This window comes from Gopherus flavomarginatus, chromosome 3 (assembly GCF_025201925.1).
Source record: "Gopherus flavomarginatus isolate rGopFla2 chromosome 3, rGopFla2.mat.asm, whole genome shotgun sequence".
Classification (NCBI taxonomy): domain Eukaryota; kingdom Metazoa; phylum Chordata; order Testudines; family Testudinidae; genus Gopherus; species Gopherus flavomarginatus.
The window spans coordinates 127,937,601-127,951,098 of NC_066619.1; the positions used below are offsets into that span (position 1 = coordinate 127,937,601).

General features: G+C 46.3%; 1 protein-coding gene across 1 annotated transcript in view; it reads left to right on the plus strand.

Annotated features, from left to right (window-relative positions):
• Positions 1 to 283: 283 nt before the first annotated feature.
• Positions 284 to 13,498, plus strand: part of CPLX1 (complexin 1) — a 199,143-nt gene continuing 185,928 nt past the window's right edge. Inside the window, exons 1-2 of the mRNA XM_050943245.1 lie at positions 284 to 390; positions 2,020 to 2,128. Of these exons, the coding sequence (XP_050799202.1) occupies positions 2,098 to 2,128 (31 nt within the window). The 5' untranslated portion in view covers positions 284 to 390; positions 2,020 to 2,097. The remainder of the gene's footprint in view (positions 391 to 2,019; positions 2,129 to 13,498) is intronic.

Sequence of the window (13,498 nt, forward strand, 5' to 3'; positions counted from 1 at the left end):
TCTCCCCGCAGGTCCCTTGAACCCCCCCTCCCCCGCAGTTCCCTTGCAACCCCCCCGCAGCAGGAGCGCTGCGAACCTCTTGCACCCCCCCACCAGTGCCAGCTGGGCGGGGGCGCTGCCAGGCTGGAGATGCCGCCCCAGCCGCGGCAGGGGGAGGAGGCAGCCGCCAGGTCCCTCCTAGCGGAGTGGAAGGAGGGATGGTCCGGAAATCCCGTGATAAAAAGAGGGAGCGGGGCGAGCGGGAAGCTCTCGGCTCGGCTCGGCTCCAACTTCAGGGGACCGCTCCGGCCCGCGCCTTGCTGCGGCTGCCCCATGGACCCGGCCGGCGGGAGCCGCGGGCTGAGCTGCTAGGGCGGGCGCCGAGCCCCGGCTGCGGACCCGGAGGGGCAGGTATGTGCCCCCCGCCCCGGGCGCTGTCCGCCGCCGCCGGGTGCTGAACTGGGCCAGGCTGGGCTGCAGGGACCCGCCGCCGGAGAAACCCGCCTCTGCCCCTCCCGGGGCCGGGCAGCGCCGCTCGTGGCTGGGGGGCAGCGGCAGGTTTCCGGGGGGGGGGGGCGATCCCGTCCCTGGCAGAAGTTTGCAGGGGGGCAGGAGCGGAACATGCGCCGGCCGGAGCCGCGGCCCCTCCCGGGTAGCGGAGCCAGCCCGCCCCGCTGCGCTGTCCCCGGGCTGACACTGGCAGGGCCCGGAGTTCAGCGGGCGCTGCGGAGCGCGCAAACCGCTGGGGGCACGGGGAGGGCCGCCAAGCCGGGACCCCGCCTGAGCCCCCCGGGCTGCTGCAGGCTCCCCCCAGCCCCTGCCCCGAGCTCCCGCCTGCGCGGCTTGCGCCAAACCCAGCGGCTGCTGCTCCCGGTGCCCGGCGCTGGCACTGCTCGGGGTCACTCCCGGGGCCTCTGAGCCCCGCGCCCCGCCCGCCCCCCGGTGCCCGGCGCTGGCACTGCTCGGGGTCACTCCCGGGGCCTCTGAGCCCCGCTCCCCGCCCGCCCCCCGGTGCCCGGCGCTGGCACTGCTCGGGGTCACTCCCGGGGCCTCTGAGCCCCGCTCCCCGCCCGCCCCCCGGTGCCCGGCGCTGGCACTGCTCGGGGTCACTCCCGGGGCCTCTGAGCCCCGCTCCCCGCCCGCCCCCCGGTGCCCGGCGCTGGCACTGCTCGGGGTCACTCCCGGGGTCTCTGAGCCCCGCTCCCCCGCCCGCCCCCCGGTGCCCGGCGCTGGCACTGCTCGGGGTCACTCCCGGGGTCTCTGAGCCCCGCTCCCCGCCCGCCCCCACGTGCCCGGCGCTGGCACTGCTCGGGGTCACTCCCGGGGTCTCTGAGCCCCGCTCCCCGCCCGCCCCCACGTGCCCGGCGCTGGCACTGCTCGGGGTCACTCCCGGGGTCTCTGAGCCCCTCTCCCCGCCCGCCCCCACGTGCCCGGCGCTGGCACTGCTCGGGGTCACTCCCGGGGTCTCTGAGCCCCGCTCCCCGCCCGCCCCCACGTGCCCGGCGCGGTACTTCTCGGCTCGCAGTCAGACTCACCCGCCTGCACCAGCTGCTGCCGGTTCACCTTCAAACGTCCCCGGGGCGCTCTCCGGCCGGGGCTGCTCGCCAGAGCCCGCGCTCCTGCAGAGCCCGCCGCGGCCAGCGAAGTTGTACAGCCCGGGCGCGGGGCTGCAGGGGGACCCCGCCAGAGAGTCCCGGGGGAGCACCAGGGGCGGTGCAGCGCCGTCCGGGTGAGCGGTCCTGGCTGTGCCTGGCTCGCGGCCAACGGAGGCGGATGCTGATGCTGGTGTGCTTGCATCCTGGGAATGCGTGGTACTCCGTGTAAGGGATCACACACACACACACACACGATCACACTGCGCAATGAGCATGGACTCACTATAGTGCCAAGTAACTTCCACTGTCCTGGAAGCAATTGACAGCTGTCCTAGAAGGGCTCCTTCTTGGAGACAGACACACGCACACGCACACACTCGCGCTCCGGCTCTCTGTCCTCTAGACCGACCTTTGTTTTGTGTTGTTTTGGGGGGGTCCCTCGCAGGCTGCGACCTGAGGACTCCTTTCCGTTCAACTTGCATGTGAGATCTGCCGGAGCGAGAAGGAATCTAAAGCCATCACCATGGATTTTGTTATGAAACAAGCTTTAGGAGGTAAGTGGGGTTTGGGCAGTTGATGCTTTTGGGTGTGTGCCGGACAGTGACACGGTTCTCCCTCTCTGTAGGCATCCCCCCACCCAAGAGCAAAATTGTATCTTTAAAATCCCACTGGAGAATCCATTGGAGAAGCCCCAGGCAGTGGTGCTGATACTAGGACATTGCATTGCCCCTCAGCACCTCCCCTCCCCCTTCTTTCCCCTAGAGGACCTATATAAAGGTCTTACCAGGGGAACCAACATTCTGGCCCCGATATCCTGGGGAAAGCGGTGGCTGCATGTTTGCTGAATTTGATTGCCAGTAGGGGACAGCACCGTGGAGAGCAACAAACAGGACTTGATTCAAAGCCCCTTGAAGTCAATGGGAGACTTTCCATTGACTTCTGTGGACTTCAGATCAGGCCCATAGTTATTTGGAACTTTGGGACCCTAGGCAGACTGACAAACTTCCATCGCTAGCAGCTGGTCGCCCATACAGAACAGCCACTGCATGCTTCACTGCTGCTGGTAGTGAGCTGTTCGCTGTCTCGGTTTGGTTGTGCCAGTCCAGCATGCTAGTTATAGACAAACAAAGAGCCGGCCAATAGTGGTCAGATCTAGCCAGAGTAAGGCCAGATAAGTGATAAAATCTTAAGTGGAAGAGCTCGCCCTAAATTCTATTACAGACACAAAACTTTGTGCAAACTCTTACCCGGCCAGATGGTGCAGACATTTTATGCAGTACATAAGAACAGTTGGTTTTCTAAAACGGCTACCACAGGCAGATTCCGTTACATCAGTTGAGTATCTTTTTCCTGGCTTGTGCTTGATGCCCTTTTCGTTATTTTAATGCATTTCTTATTGTGGATGGCAATCCTTTTCCACCCCGACGGTGCAAAAATGAAATGAAAGAAAAACACAGACGAAGAAAAATGTTTTATAACAGAATTCCCTCATTCTATGCTGGCTGTGTGGCCCATTCCAACCCAGCCTTTAGCAGGATCATTACAATTCACTCATTCTATAATACTGAATATATTTTAGGTACATGAGGTGTTTAGGTCTAATAGGAGGTCAAGGGCACAATTTTCTGATTATTCCCGTCATACAGTAACTGCCCCATTTTTCCTTTGGACAAACTGCAGTGTCATTGGACCTAATGCGGTTTTACTGTACTGTGTTAGTGAAGTCATTTGCTGCATTATAAACACGTTATAAGGACACTTGCCATGAGAGTCACTGTTCACGTCTATCACAGGTTCCTTTATTCAAGAGAAAATGCAGTTTTCACTTTTTAAAGTGAAATAAATTAATAGTTGTAAATTGCAAAAATCAGTCAGTAAGAAATCACCAGTCCGTACTGAGGTGCTGCGGATAAAAGAGTTTAATTTTAATTCTTCTGGGTTGTACGGCATTATTGGGCAGAAAATATCTGAACCCATAATTGACACGGCAGACTCACAATGTGTTGTCACATTTAATTAAATTCAGCGCACATTTCAAAGGGGACATTATTTAATTGAGGGCAGATTCTGCTACCCTTTCTCAAGCTTGCGCCGTGAGCAATCCCACTGAAATCAATTTCAGCACTCGCAGAGTGGAGTACTACTTCATTGCAAGTAGGTATGGGACACTCAGACCCGAGGGACTACTTATGTAGTCAGGTATTGCTTATTATGTTTAAAAATGGCAGAATCTGGCCTTTACTGGAAAAAAATACAGAGACCAAAAGACCTGCAATGTCATATGCTGTGGAAATGTAATTAATAAATAACAGTTGAGGTGCACACCGTTTCCTGTGGATTAATAACCAGCTGGGAAGAGTTGATGGCCCGTGGCATAGCTAAGGATCATTGATCCTAACCAGGCATTGATCCCATCAAAACCCCAATGTCAATATTTGCATTATAACAGGGGCATTCAAAAAAGCAGTTTTAAAAACTATTTTATGTCTGATTTTGACACATCAAGCACATGCTGCGACTGGGATCACTGTCAAGTCACTTTGCATCTCCCAGGCGCTGGTACCATCGACTCGCTCACCATGTGTCTAGCTTTCCCCCTATTTGTCTAATAAAGAGAAGTAACTGCCGCATTGTTGAAAATCATTAAATGTTAATTAATGAGAGTGAAGTGCCACAGCCAACATCATTAACAGGTTTCAGTTTTTGCAAGCTGAATTGCCACAAATACATAAAATCGCAAGTAAGGATCACTCAGCCAGCTGTTTCAACATAACATTGTCGACACTGAAGTGCACTGCATGTGCATTATGCTGAAACAGCTGGCAGAGAGTTTTTAATTTGCATGTGTTTTTGATTAATGTTCATAAAGAAACAAGCAGCAAAAGCTACACAAAGATAAACATCTTATAGCTTGTATGTTACCAAATACTGCTCATTTCATAGGTTAGCCAATGAAATTATGCGATTACACATGTCAAAGCTGCAAGACCAGACCACACAAAATCAGACAATATTACGCAGGCATAACATGCTAGGGTGGCAGTAGCAATAACAGTAAAAACAGACGTCCATAAATGGGAACAAAAGGGGAGGAAGAGATGAGGTGGAAAGGAAAATGCAGACAGGGCAAGTGGAATGCCAGTCTGGTATTTGCTGCAATGGTATCTCAGCATTCTTTACCCAAATGTATCAAGAAACGGGGTCCATGTTTTTTCATGTAACTGTTTTGTACGTCGATAAACTATTCTTTCTTTCTTGCTAACTCAGAGAGGTCCGAATACCCCTGCTCTATTCTGGACATAAGTCTACTCTTCCGTTTTTGTAAAATCATGCACTTGGTAATCAAGAATAAAAGTCTTTGTGGTGGAGTTAATCCCAGCATCGTAGGTGCATAATGTAACTTATACTTTGGCAGAGTGTTTTCAAAGTTATTTGTTTTATGTGCTGAACGCATGTAGAGATGCTTTTTGCTGTCTATTTTCTCTGCATTTTTGAAATATGAGTTGATTTTCTAAATCTGCATGTACATTTCAGAGAACAGGTCCTCATGTCCATTTTTATATTAAATGGTGCATTTTATTGTTTTTAATAAGTGCCAACCCCTCTTCTTTCATGTGAAGACCCACTGAATCTTGCATTTCAAGTCAATGGAAAAACTCTCACTGGCTTACGGCAAGTAGGCTTAGTTTTGCTAGAGTATCTTGCATGATGTGGTTGCTGCATTTTCCATAGGCGTGTGCTCTAGGAATTATTTTAGGAAAGTCCTTCGGCCTGTGTAACACAGGAGGTCAGACTGGATGATTTAGCATTAGAATCTATGAGTCTTTCACAAGTTCTTTTTGTATAAGTTTGTCTATATTTAATACCATTTTGACCATCATTACTGTGTTCTGAGAACATTTTCCACTGTGCAAAGTAACACCCTTCAGGTCCAATTCCTCTCTCACATGGGTGGAAATCAGAATTAATACCATTCAAATCAATGGAGTTACTCCCCATGTTAGATTGACATGAGCAGAGAATCTGGCCCCCTTACTGTTACCAGTGTAATACCTTGGGCAATGATAAATTATCCCTCCTGCTATTTCAATCTGCTCTTTTATCTGGGTGGGGATAATTTCTCCCTACACGCAGCTCTCCTGACATTGTGCACTTTCATGTAATTTGGCCCAGAGAGACCCAGTACTCATTCCTGTCATGTAAGTGGCAAGCAATGGAAATTCTGACGCCAGTTGAATTGCACACCTCCTTGGGACTAGTTAAAGAAAACCAGGAAGAACGATGTTTCTTCAAAGGCTTCTGGAAGCAAATAGGATGGAATTTCATCATACACGTTCTATGTGCACAGCGTTTTCTTCTCCTGAATCCAACAGAGAATACTTTTGCAAACTAGAGGCATTTAGGGCTGGATTTTGAAAAATCCTCAGCAGTGGGACCAGAGCTCAGTAGAGCCTGGATGGTTGCACCAGCTGAAGATCTACTAAGTCAATGTGAACCTAAACTTGGATAGCCTTATGTCTATGAACAGTGCTATTGGAATCAATCAGTGCAGATCTCCTGGTCTTTGGGATTCAGCTTTCTTCAGTGACTAAAGGGCAACATTGTGAGGAGAACTTTGCAGTTTGCTCCACTCCAGCAGTGGGTTTTCCAATGGGAGAGAATGGCTTGGCCCTTAACTACTATAACTTCTAGGATAAAAGTTAGTGGGATTTGGGACCTGGTCTTTGACGTGGTCCCTGATGACAGGTCATTTGGCTCTAATAGCATGCTGACAAACAAGTCAGATTTGGCCCATGTATATTTCCAACTGGAGTAGAACAAGGCTGTAAGGTGTGTGGAATGGTTCTTACTGGAGTTGGCTGCCGAGTGAGAAAAAATTATCCTTGATGGATCTGGCAAATTAGAAATGAAATTTTGGTCACTTTTCACCAACATTCATTTGTGGGAACTGGGAAGCTTTGTTGTAAGAATGTTCATGGAAGATGAATTTTGGCCTTGTGGTCGATATTAGTTTTGGAGGGAAACTGTATTCCAGATGTAGGAATCTTCCTTTCCTACCCAATCAATTCATCCAAAGAATGCTGTTTACATGCACAAACTTCAGTGCCAGTTGTGCCATTGGTGCAATGCTGTTGTGTCCACACTAGGGGTATGTCTACACTAGAAACACTACAATGGCACAGCTGCCCCGATTTGGTTTAGACATTTATTACAGCGACGGGAGGGGTTCTTCTGTCACTGTAAATCCATCTCTGCAAGAGGCGGTAGCTAGGTCAATGGCAGAATTCTTCCATTGACCAAGTGCTGTCTGCACTGGGGCTTAGATTGGTTTAACTATGTCTCTTAGGGATGTGAATTTTTAACACCCCTGAGTGATATAGGTAGGTTCCCCTAAGTTTTAGGTGTAGAGCAGGTCTCTGACTATCCCCTGGCATCTGCCTGGTCTCCAAATGTGTCTTTTTAGCACGTCTGTCTCCCACCAGAACTACCTCTTGTTGATCGTGTGCACTGATGTCCACTAAAAGTGGTGACAAGTACCAACTTAGCAATGCTTTACACAGCTAATTATTTCTCTGATCCTGAGCCAGAGACCTACCAAGGGGCTGTTCCACTTCATCCCAGCTAGGACGGACCATGTGCATCTATGCTGCAATTATTGTATCTCAGTAACTGTGCTGCATTGTGATGGGTGGCAGAAAGCTAGAAACCAATCTATTAAAACATTTCTTTTGGTACATTATATAAGCAATATTGTTCAATATGAGACATTGTTTAGCAACAACAACTGTGGCAAAGGATGGTGTAGCTCCCACACCCCCGGCCATAGCCCTGACACAGAGGCAAAGGCAGGGACCTGAGTAGGATCATACATACACACTGCAGTTACTAATTTGTCTGCCACAGTGACAGTGGCAAATGGTGACAGGGAACAGTTAGCTGAAAACCGGTAAATGTAATAATTTCACGAGGCAGACTCATGAAATATTGCTGTACTGTGATTAAAACCAGCACAGCATCTCTGGGAGGAAATGTGTTCCCCAAAGCCCAGGCTGAACACAGTTAAATTAGATGGACGTTGGTGTATGATTTCACCAGGGAAAAAGCCCCGATCAGTGCCCTGCCACAGAGACAATTAAATACCCAGATGGGAATCTGGCCACAATGTTTTCAGCTGGGATGCTGCACGAACATGCCATACACAGTTATTCTGTTTGACTGTGATGGGAGACAAAGCATTCTAAATTGGACCTCGCCTAGAGTTAGGCTTGGCAAAATTAGTAGATGCTGAGATTCAAAAAATGAAAGCTTTGTGATTGTTAAACTACAAATTGTCAACATCACAGGTCAAAATATACAAAGTAAATGTCCTTAATTCAAACTCTCATAAGTTCTCAAGCAGCATTGTTCTTACTTTGTCCATCTGTCAATTTTGATTATAATGGATGGAAGTGTTTTTCTGTTGTTGGTTTGTGTGTATGGTGAAATCGACATGTACTGACATTTACCAATAAAAAATTAATCCTTTCAGATCTACCTATAGTACTCAAATAGCTCAATTTCTCTATCAGCGATGTCTAAGACAAGGCCCGATGCAAGGTCACCTGGCCTTCAAAATAGAATAGGTTCCATAATTACAGCTGGACTGGAAATGGTTTTCCCATCCCCTGAGTTTAAGATTTCAATTTTTTTGTTCCGAATTGGGATGAAATACTGAAAACTAAAACTAAACTAAAATTTGCAAACCAATAATCCAAAAAATCCAATAGGATAGGGTTTGTCAAACCACTTTATTTTGATAATTTCGAGATGTTTCATTTCAGTTTTGACTTTGTTATCTTTTAATTTTGTTTAGTTAGTATATACTAACTAAAATTTCAAAAACAAAAAGTCTTTTTAAATACAAAAGACTGAAACTTTTCAGTTAAAAAATGTCATGGAAAATTGAATATTTTCCCCAACATTCTTTTGAATTGGGAGATTCATCAAAATTGGTCCTTTTCTGTGAACGGTTTTGGTTTTGATGAACTGGCATTTTCCAATGAAAAAAATGTTTCACCGGAAAATTCTCAACCAACTCTACCTAAAATCCCCTAACCCTGCAGGCTTGGCACCTCCTACTGTCACAAAGTGTTCTCACCCTCTTCCTGAAAGAATCAGTGGTCTAATGACTTTATTGTTTATCCAGTAACGAAAGGAGAACAACGCCATGTGACTCATGTGAAAATAACGATCAACCTCACATGCATAATTCAGGAGCAATGCGGGGGCTGACTTCCATTTGCATTGAATATTCAGGCCCCAATCCTGCAAGCTGTCCTAGTTCTTTATGCCTGCATTAGCCAGTGGGCTGTCTGTGCTGAACCACTGTTGGGAACAGGGACTCGCTGAATCACTAACAAATCTATGAACGTCAAAGTCTGCTGGCAAACAAAAGATGCAGAGAAAAACGTGCTAAATTTACTGAATACACCTGTCACTGTAAATAGCTTATCCAACTCTAATTCTCACTATAGGTGTTACTCCTATGCATACATACAGACTGATTAGCAAAATGTAAAACCTTTTTACTTTATTAAGTGGTCACTTAACCCACAGCCAGTACAGTGGGTTAGGCAGAATAGACACCTTAATGATATACACCTCTACCCCGATAAAACGCTGTCCTCAGGAGCCAAAAAATCTTACTGCGTTATAGGTGAAACCGCGTTATATCGAACTTGCTTTGATCCGCCGGAGTGCGCAGCCCCCACCCCCAGAGCGCTGCTTTACCACATTATATCCAAATTGGTGTTATATCTGGTCATGTTAGATTGGGGTAGAGGTGCAATGTACACAGAATAGGGCAAGATCTATCTATCATCAGTATGTCTACCTAGAAATACCATATATGCAATTTTAAGATATGTAAATACCGTTTTCTAATTTTTTCACTTTTCTGTATTGTATCAGTATGTTCTTCATATAATACATGCACACTAGCAATATATCAGATCTCAGTGAAATAAACATAGGACGTAGATAATTGTGTTTCGTATCGGATATTCAGTGTGTTGTACTCTGATCTCATTGTTTGGTGTTGGCAGAATAGAGCTGTGGAGTGAAATAACATTCGTTTCAAACTCTGCCAAGCTGACCTCGCTGTGGTATTGTTATATGGAATTCATACAGAGTTATGAGGAAACATTGTGATTGATGGGTGCAGACGTACCCATGCTACAGGCAATGGAATTTTTGTCTGTAATGTATCAGGGGGAGAAGTGTCTGTTCCACCCCACCTTGCTCCTCTGCATGATCATGACTGTGGTGCAGCAGTGTACTCAGACACATAGTGAACGTTAAACATATGAGTGACTTCAATGGGACTGCTCAAATGCTTGAAGTCAGGCATGTGTTTAAGGGCTTGTCTTCACTACCAGGGTCATGACCTAAGTGATGCTACTCCAGCTACGTGAATAATGTAGCTGGAGTCGACGTAGCTTAGGTTGATTTGTCGCAGTGTCTTCACCACGCTGCCTCAATGGGAGACGCTCTCCGGTCAACCTCCCTTACCCTTCTGGGGGAGCTGGAGTAACGGGGTTGACCAGAGAGCGCTCTGCCGTCAATTTAGCGGGTCTTCAATAGACCCGCTAAATCGACCCTGACTGTCGATCTCCGCGTAGTGAAGACCAGCCCTAAATCCCATTGAAGTCAAGTGGACGTGAGCATGGCCTCAAGTGATTTGCTAAATCAGGGCCTGTCCTGGGATTACACTAATTGAATATACGAAGATGTGTGACTCTTAGACAATTCTGGAGGCAGGTGATGATCATTATAATACTATTTCACAGGACTCCTGCCACTGATTTAAGGGTTTAGGATCAGGCCTTTTGCATAGTTTGTTAGGGATGGTTTTTACCTTAGCTGTGTAACCATGAGTAATTCATTCACCTTCTCTTTGACCATTTGTCAAATGGACATTAAAATACTGGCTTATTTCACAGAGCATCATGAGAGTTAACACAATTTAAAGTCAATGGGGCTACTCGTGTGCTTAATGGTATGCACAGTGATGAGTAAGAGGGACATTTTCAGAGGCACAAATGGGTGTGAGACATCCGAGACCCACTAACTTTCAATGAGTATCGGGGCCCTGATTGCCCTCAGTGCCTTTGAAACTCTCCACTTTATTGACTCAGCCTAAAATCCCTTTGGGTGATTTGGATTCAGGCTACACTGAAGTTTGAAACATTGTTCTTGTTGTAATTAATGAGTAGCTTCCGTATCTGCTTGCTTTCCATAGCCTCTGCTTGGATTAGATGTATTTGAAATACATTTTTATGGTGAATTGATCAAATAGATTTTTGGTGAGTGAATTTAAGAGAAGCACTGACTATTTTTCCATTAAACTGTTGGCAAGGGATTTTCATCAGTGAATCTCAACGCAAACGGCCCTTTGGAAGGCAATAATCATGATTGTTGCTGAGCTGAGACTAGAAATGAAAATCACTGAGGTGACAGTATTCTCGAAGGTACCAGAATGTGGTTTCAAGACATAGCACCAGATACTTTGCCAGTGTAAATCAATGTAGAGTCAGAGGCCACGCCAATTTAAACCAGCTCAGGATCCAACCTGTATAGTCATTGAGGAACAGACCTGATCACCCATATTCATGCCTACGTGGAATAGCGTGCAGAATTAGGGCTTTATTCTGCAGTCAGTCCCATTGAAATCAGTTGGAATTATTCAATGAGGAAGGTCCTATACAATGGATCCAGATCCAATGTAAACTGATGTAACTGCATTGGAGACTAACTGATTTATAGCAGCCTAGCATCTGGTGCAATGTGAGTAAAAGTGGCACAATCTGGCCCTTATTTTTTTAGTCTCTATGGGTCAGTGAAATCAACTGGAGTTAGGTGGCAAAATACCTTTAAAATGCTGGCCCTATGCCTTTCTTTTCTCAATCCTGCTTGTCTCTATGCTTACTTTCTTCTATTGATCCCATTGTCCTGGCAATAATTTAAATAAAATCCTGCCTGAGTGTTCAGTATGTGTCAGGTCTTTTTTTGTTGTATTTGTAAATTAATATCAAGAGTGGATTGGGCTTATTCAGAGTCCTGTGATGGATGTGTGGTCTGGATCCGCTGATTGTAGGGATGCGCTGCAAAGAGCTGAACTAGGATGTGTTCCATTTAGCAGCCATTTGTCAGACAGCCCATCCAGAATGCGACTATTTTGATAAGGAAAAATGATTAAAACTCACCAAGCTGTGAGCAAAATGATTTGCCTCTGGGGACAAAGGAAGTCTGAGACGCATCAATGGTTTCATTTAGGACTGATCGTTAAAAAACAACAATAAGCAAACAAAGAATGGAGGAAAAAGAATGACTGTTGATATCGGAAAATCAAAGAGAAACAATTCTTTTTAGGAAGGTTTTGCTTCATCAGCAAAGCGATTTTGTCTTGTGCCAGATGTTTTATCATTAAAGAAAGAGCAAAAAGTTACGTCTTTGCAGAGAAAAATATTGACACATGAAATCGAAATGTTAAAATGTTGTTTTGAGATTTTTCTAAGCCTGTTGCCCATTGGCTTGAACTGTAGCATCAAATGCATAACAGCAAATGAGCACGGTGCACAACAGAATCATAGAATCGTAGGACTGGAAGGGACCTCGAGAGGTCATTTATTCCAGTCCTCTGCACTCAAGGCAGGACTAGGTATTATCTAGACTACCCTGACGGGTGTTGGTCTAACCTGCTCTTAAAAGTCTCCAATGGTGGAGATTCCACAACCTCCCTAGGCAATTTATTCCAGTGCTTAACCACCCTGACAGAAAGGAAATTTTCGCTAATGTCCACCCTAAACTGCCCTTGCTGCAATTTAAGCCCATTGCTTCTTGTCCTGTCCTCAGAAGTTAAGAAAAACAATTTTTCTTCCTTCTCCTTGTAACAACCTTTTACATATTTGAAAACTGTGATCACGTCCCCTCTCAGTCTTCTCTTTTCCAGACTAAACAATCCCAGTTTTTTAAATCTTCCCTCATAGGTCATGTTTTCTAGACCTTTAATCACTTTTGTTGCTCTTCTCTGGACTCTCCCCAATTTGTCCACATCCTTCCTGAAATGTGGCGCCCGGAACTGGATACAATGCTCCAGTTGAGGCCTAATCAGAGCAGAGTACAGTGGAAGAATTAATTGTCATGTCTTGCTTACAATACTCCTGCTAATACATCCCAGAATGATGTTCACTTTTTTTGCAATAGCATTACACTGTTACACTCATATTTAGCTTGTGGTCCATTATAACCCCCAGATCCCTTTCCGCAGTACTCCTTGCTAGGCAGTCATTTCCCATTTTGTGTGTGTGCAACTGATTGTTCCTTCCTAAGTGGAGTACTTTGCATTTGTCCTTACTAAATTTCATCCTATTTACTTCAGACCATTTCTTCAGTTTGTCCAGATCATTTTGAATTTAATCCTATCCTCCCAAGCACTTGCAACCCCTCCCAGCTTGTTGTTGTCTGCAAACTTTGTAAGTGTACTTTCTATGCCATTATCTAAATCACGGATGAAGAAATTGAACAGAACTGGACCCAGAATTGATCCCTGTGGGACTCCACTCATTATGCCCTTCCAGCATGACCGTGAACCACTGATAACTACTCTCTGGGAATGATTTTCCAACCAGTTTTACACCCACCTTATAGTACAGAAGCTCCCCGACTTACGAAATTATTCCGTTCCAAATTTTGTGTAAGTCGGGAACGTATCTCTGACAATTATGCAAAAAAACAAAAACAAAAACAAAAAGCTTACAGAACTTACGGATTTTTTTCCATAAATCCGGATTTCCGTAAGTAGGGTTTGCGTAACCCGGGGAGCATCTGTAGCTCCATCTAGGTTGCATTTCTGTAGTTTGTTTATGAGAAGGTCATGTGGGACT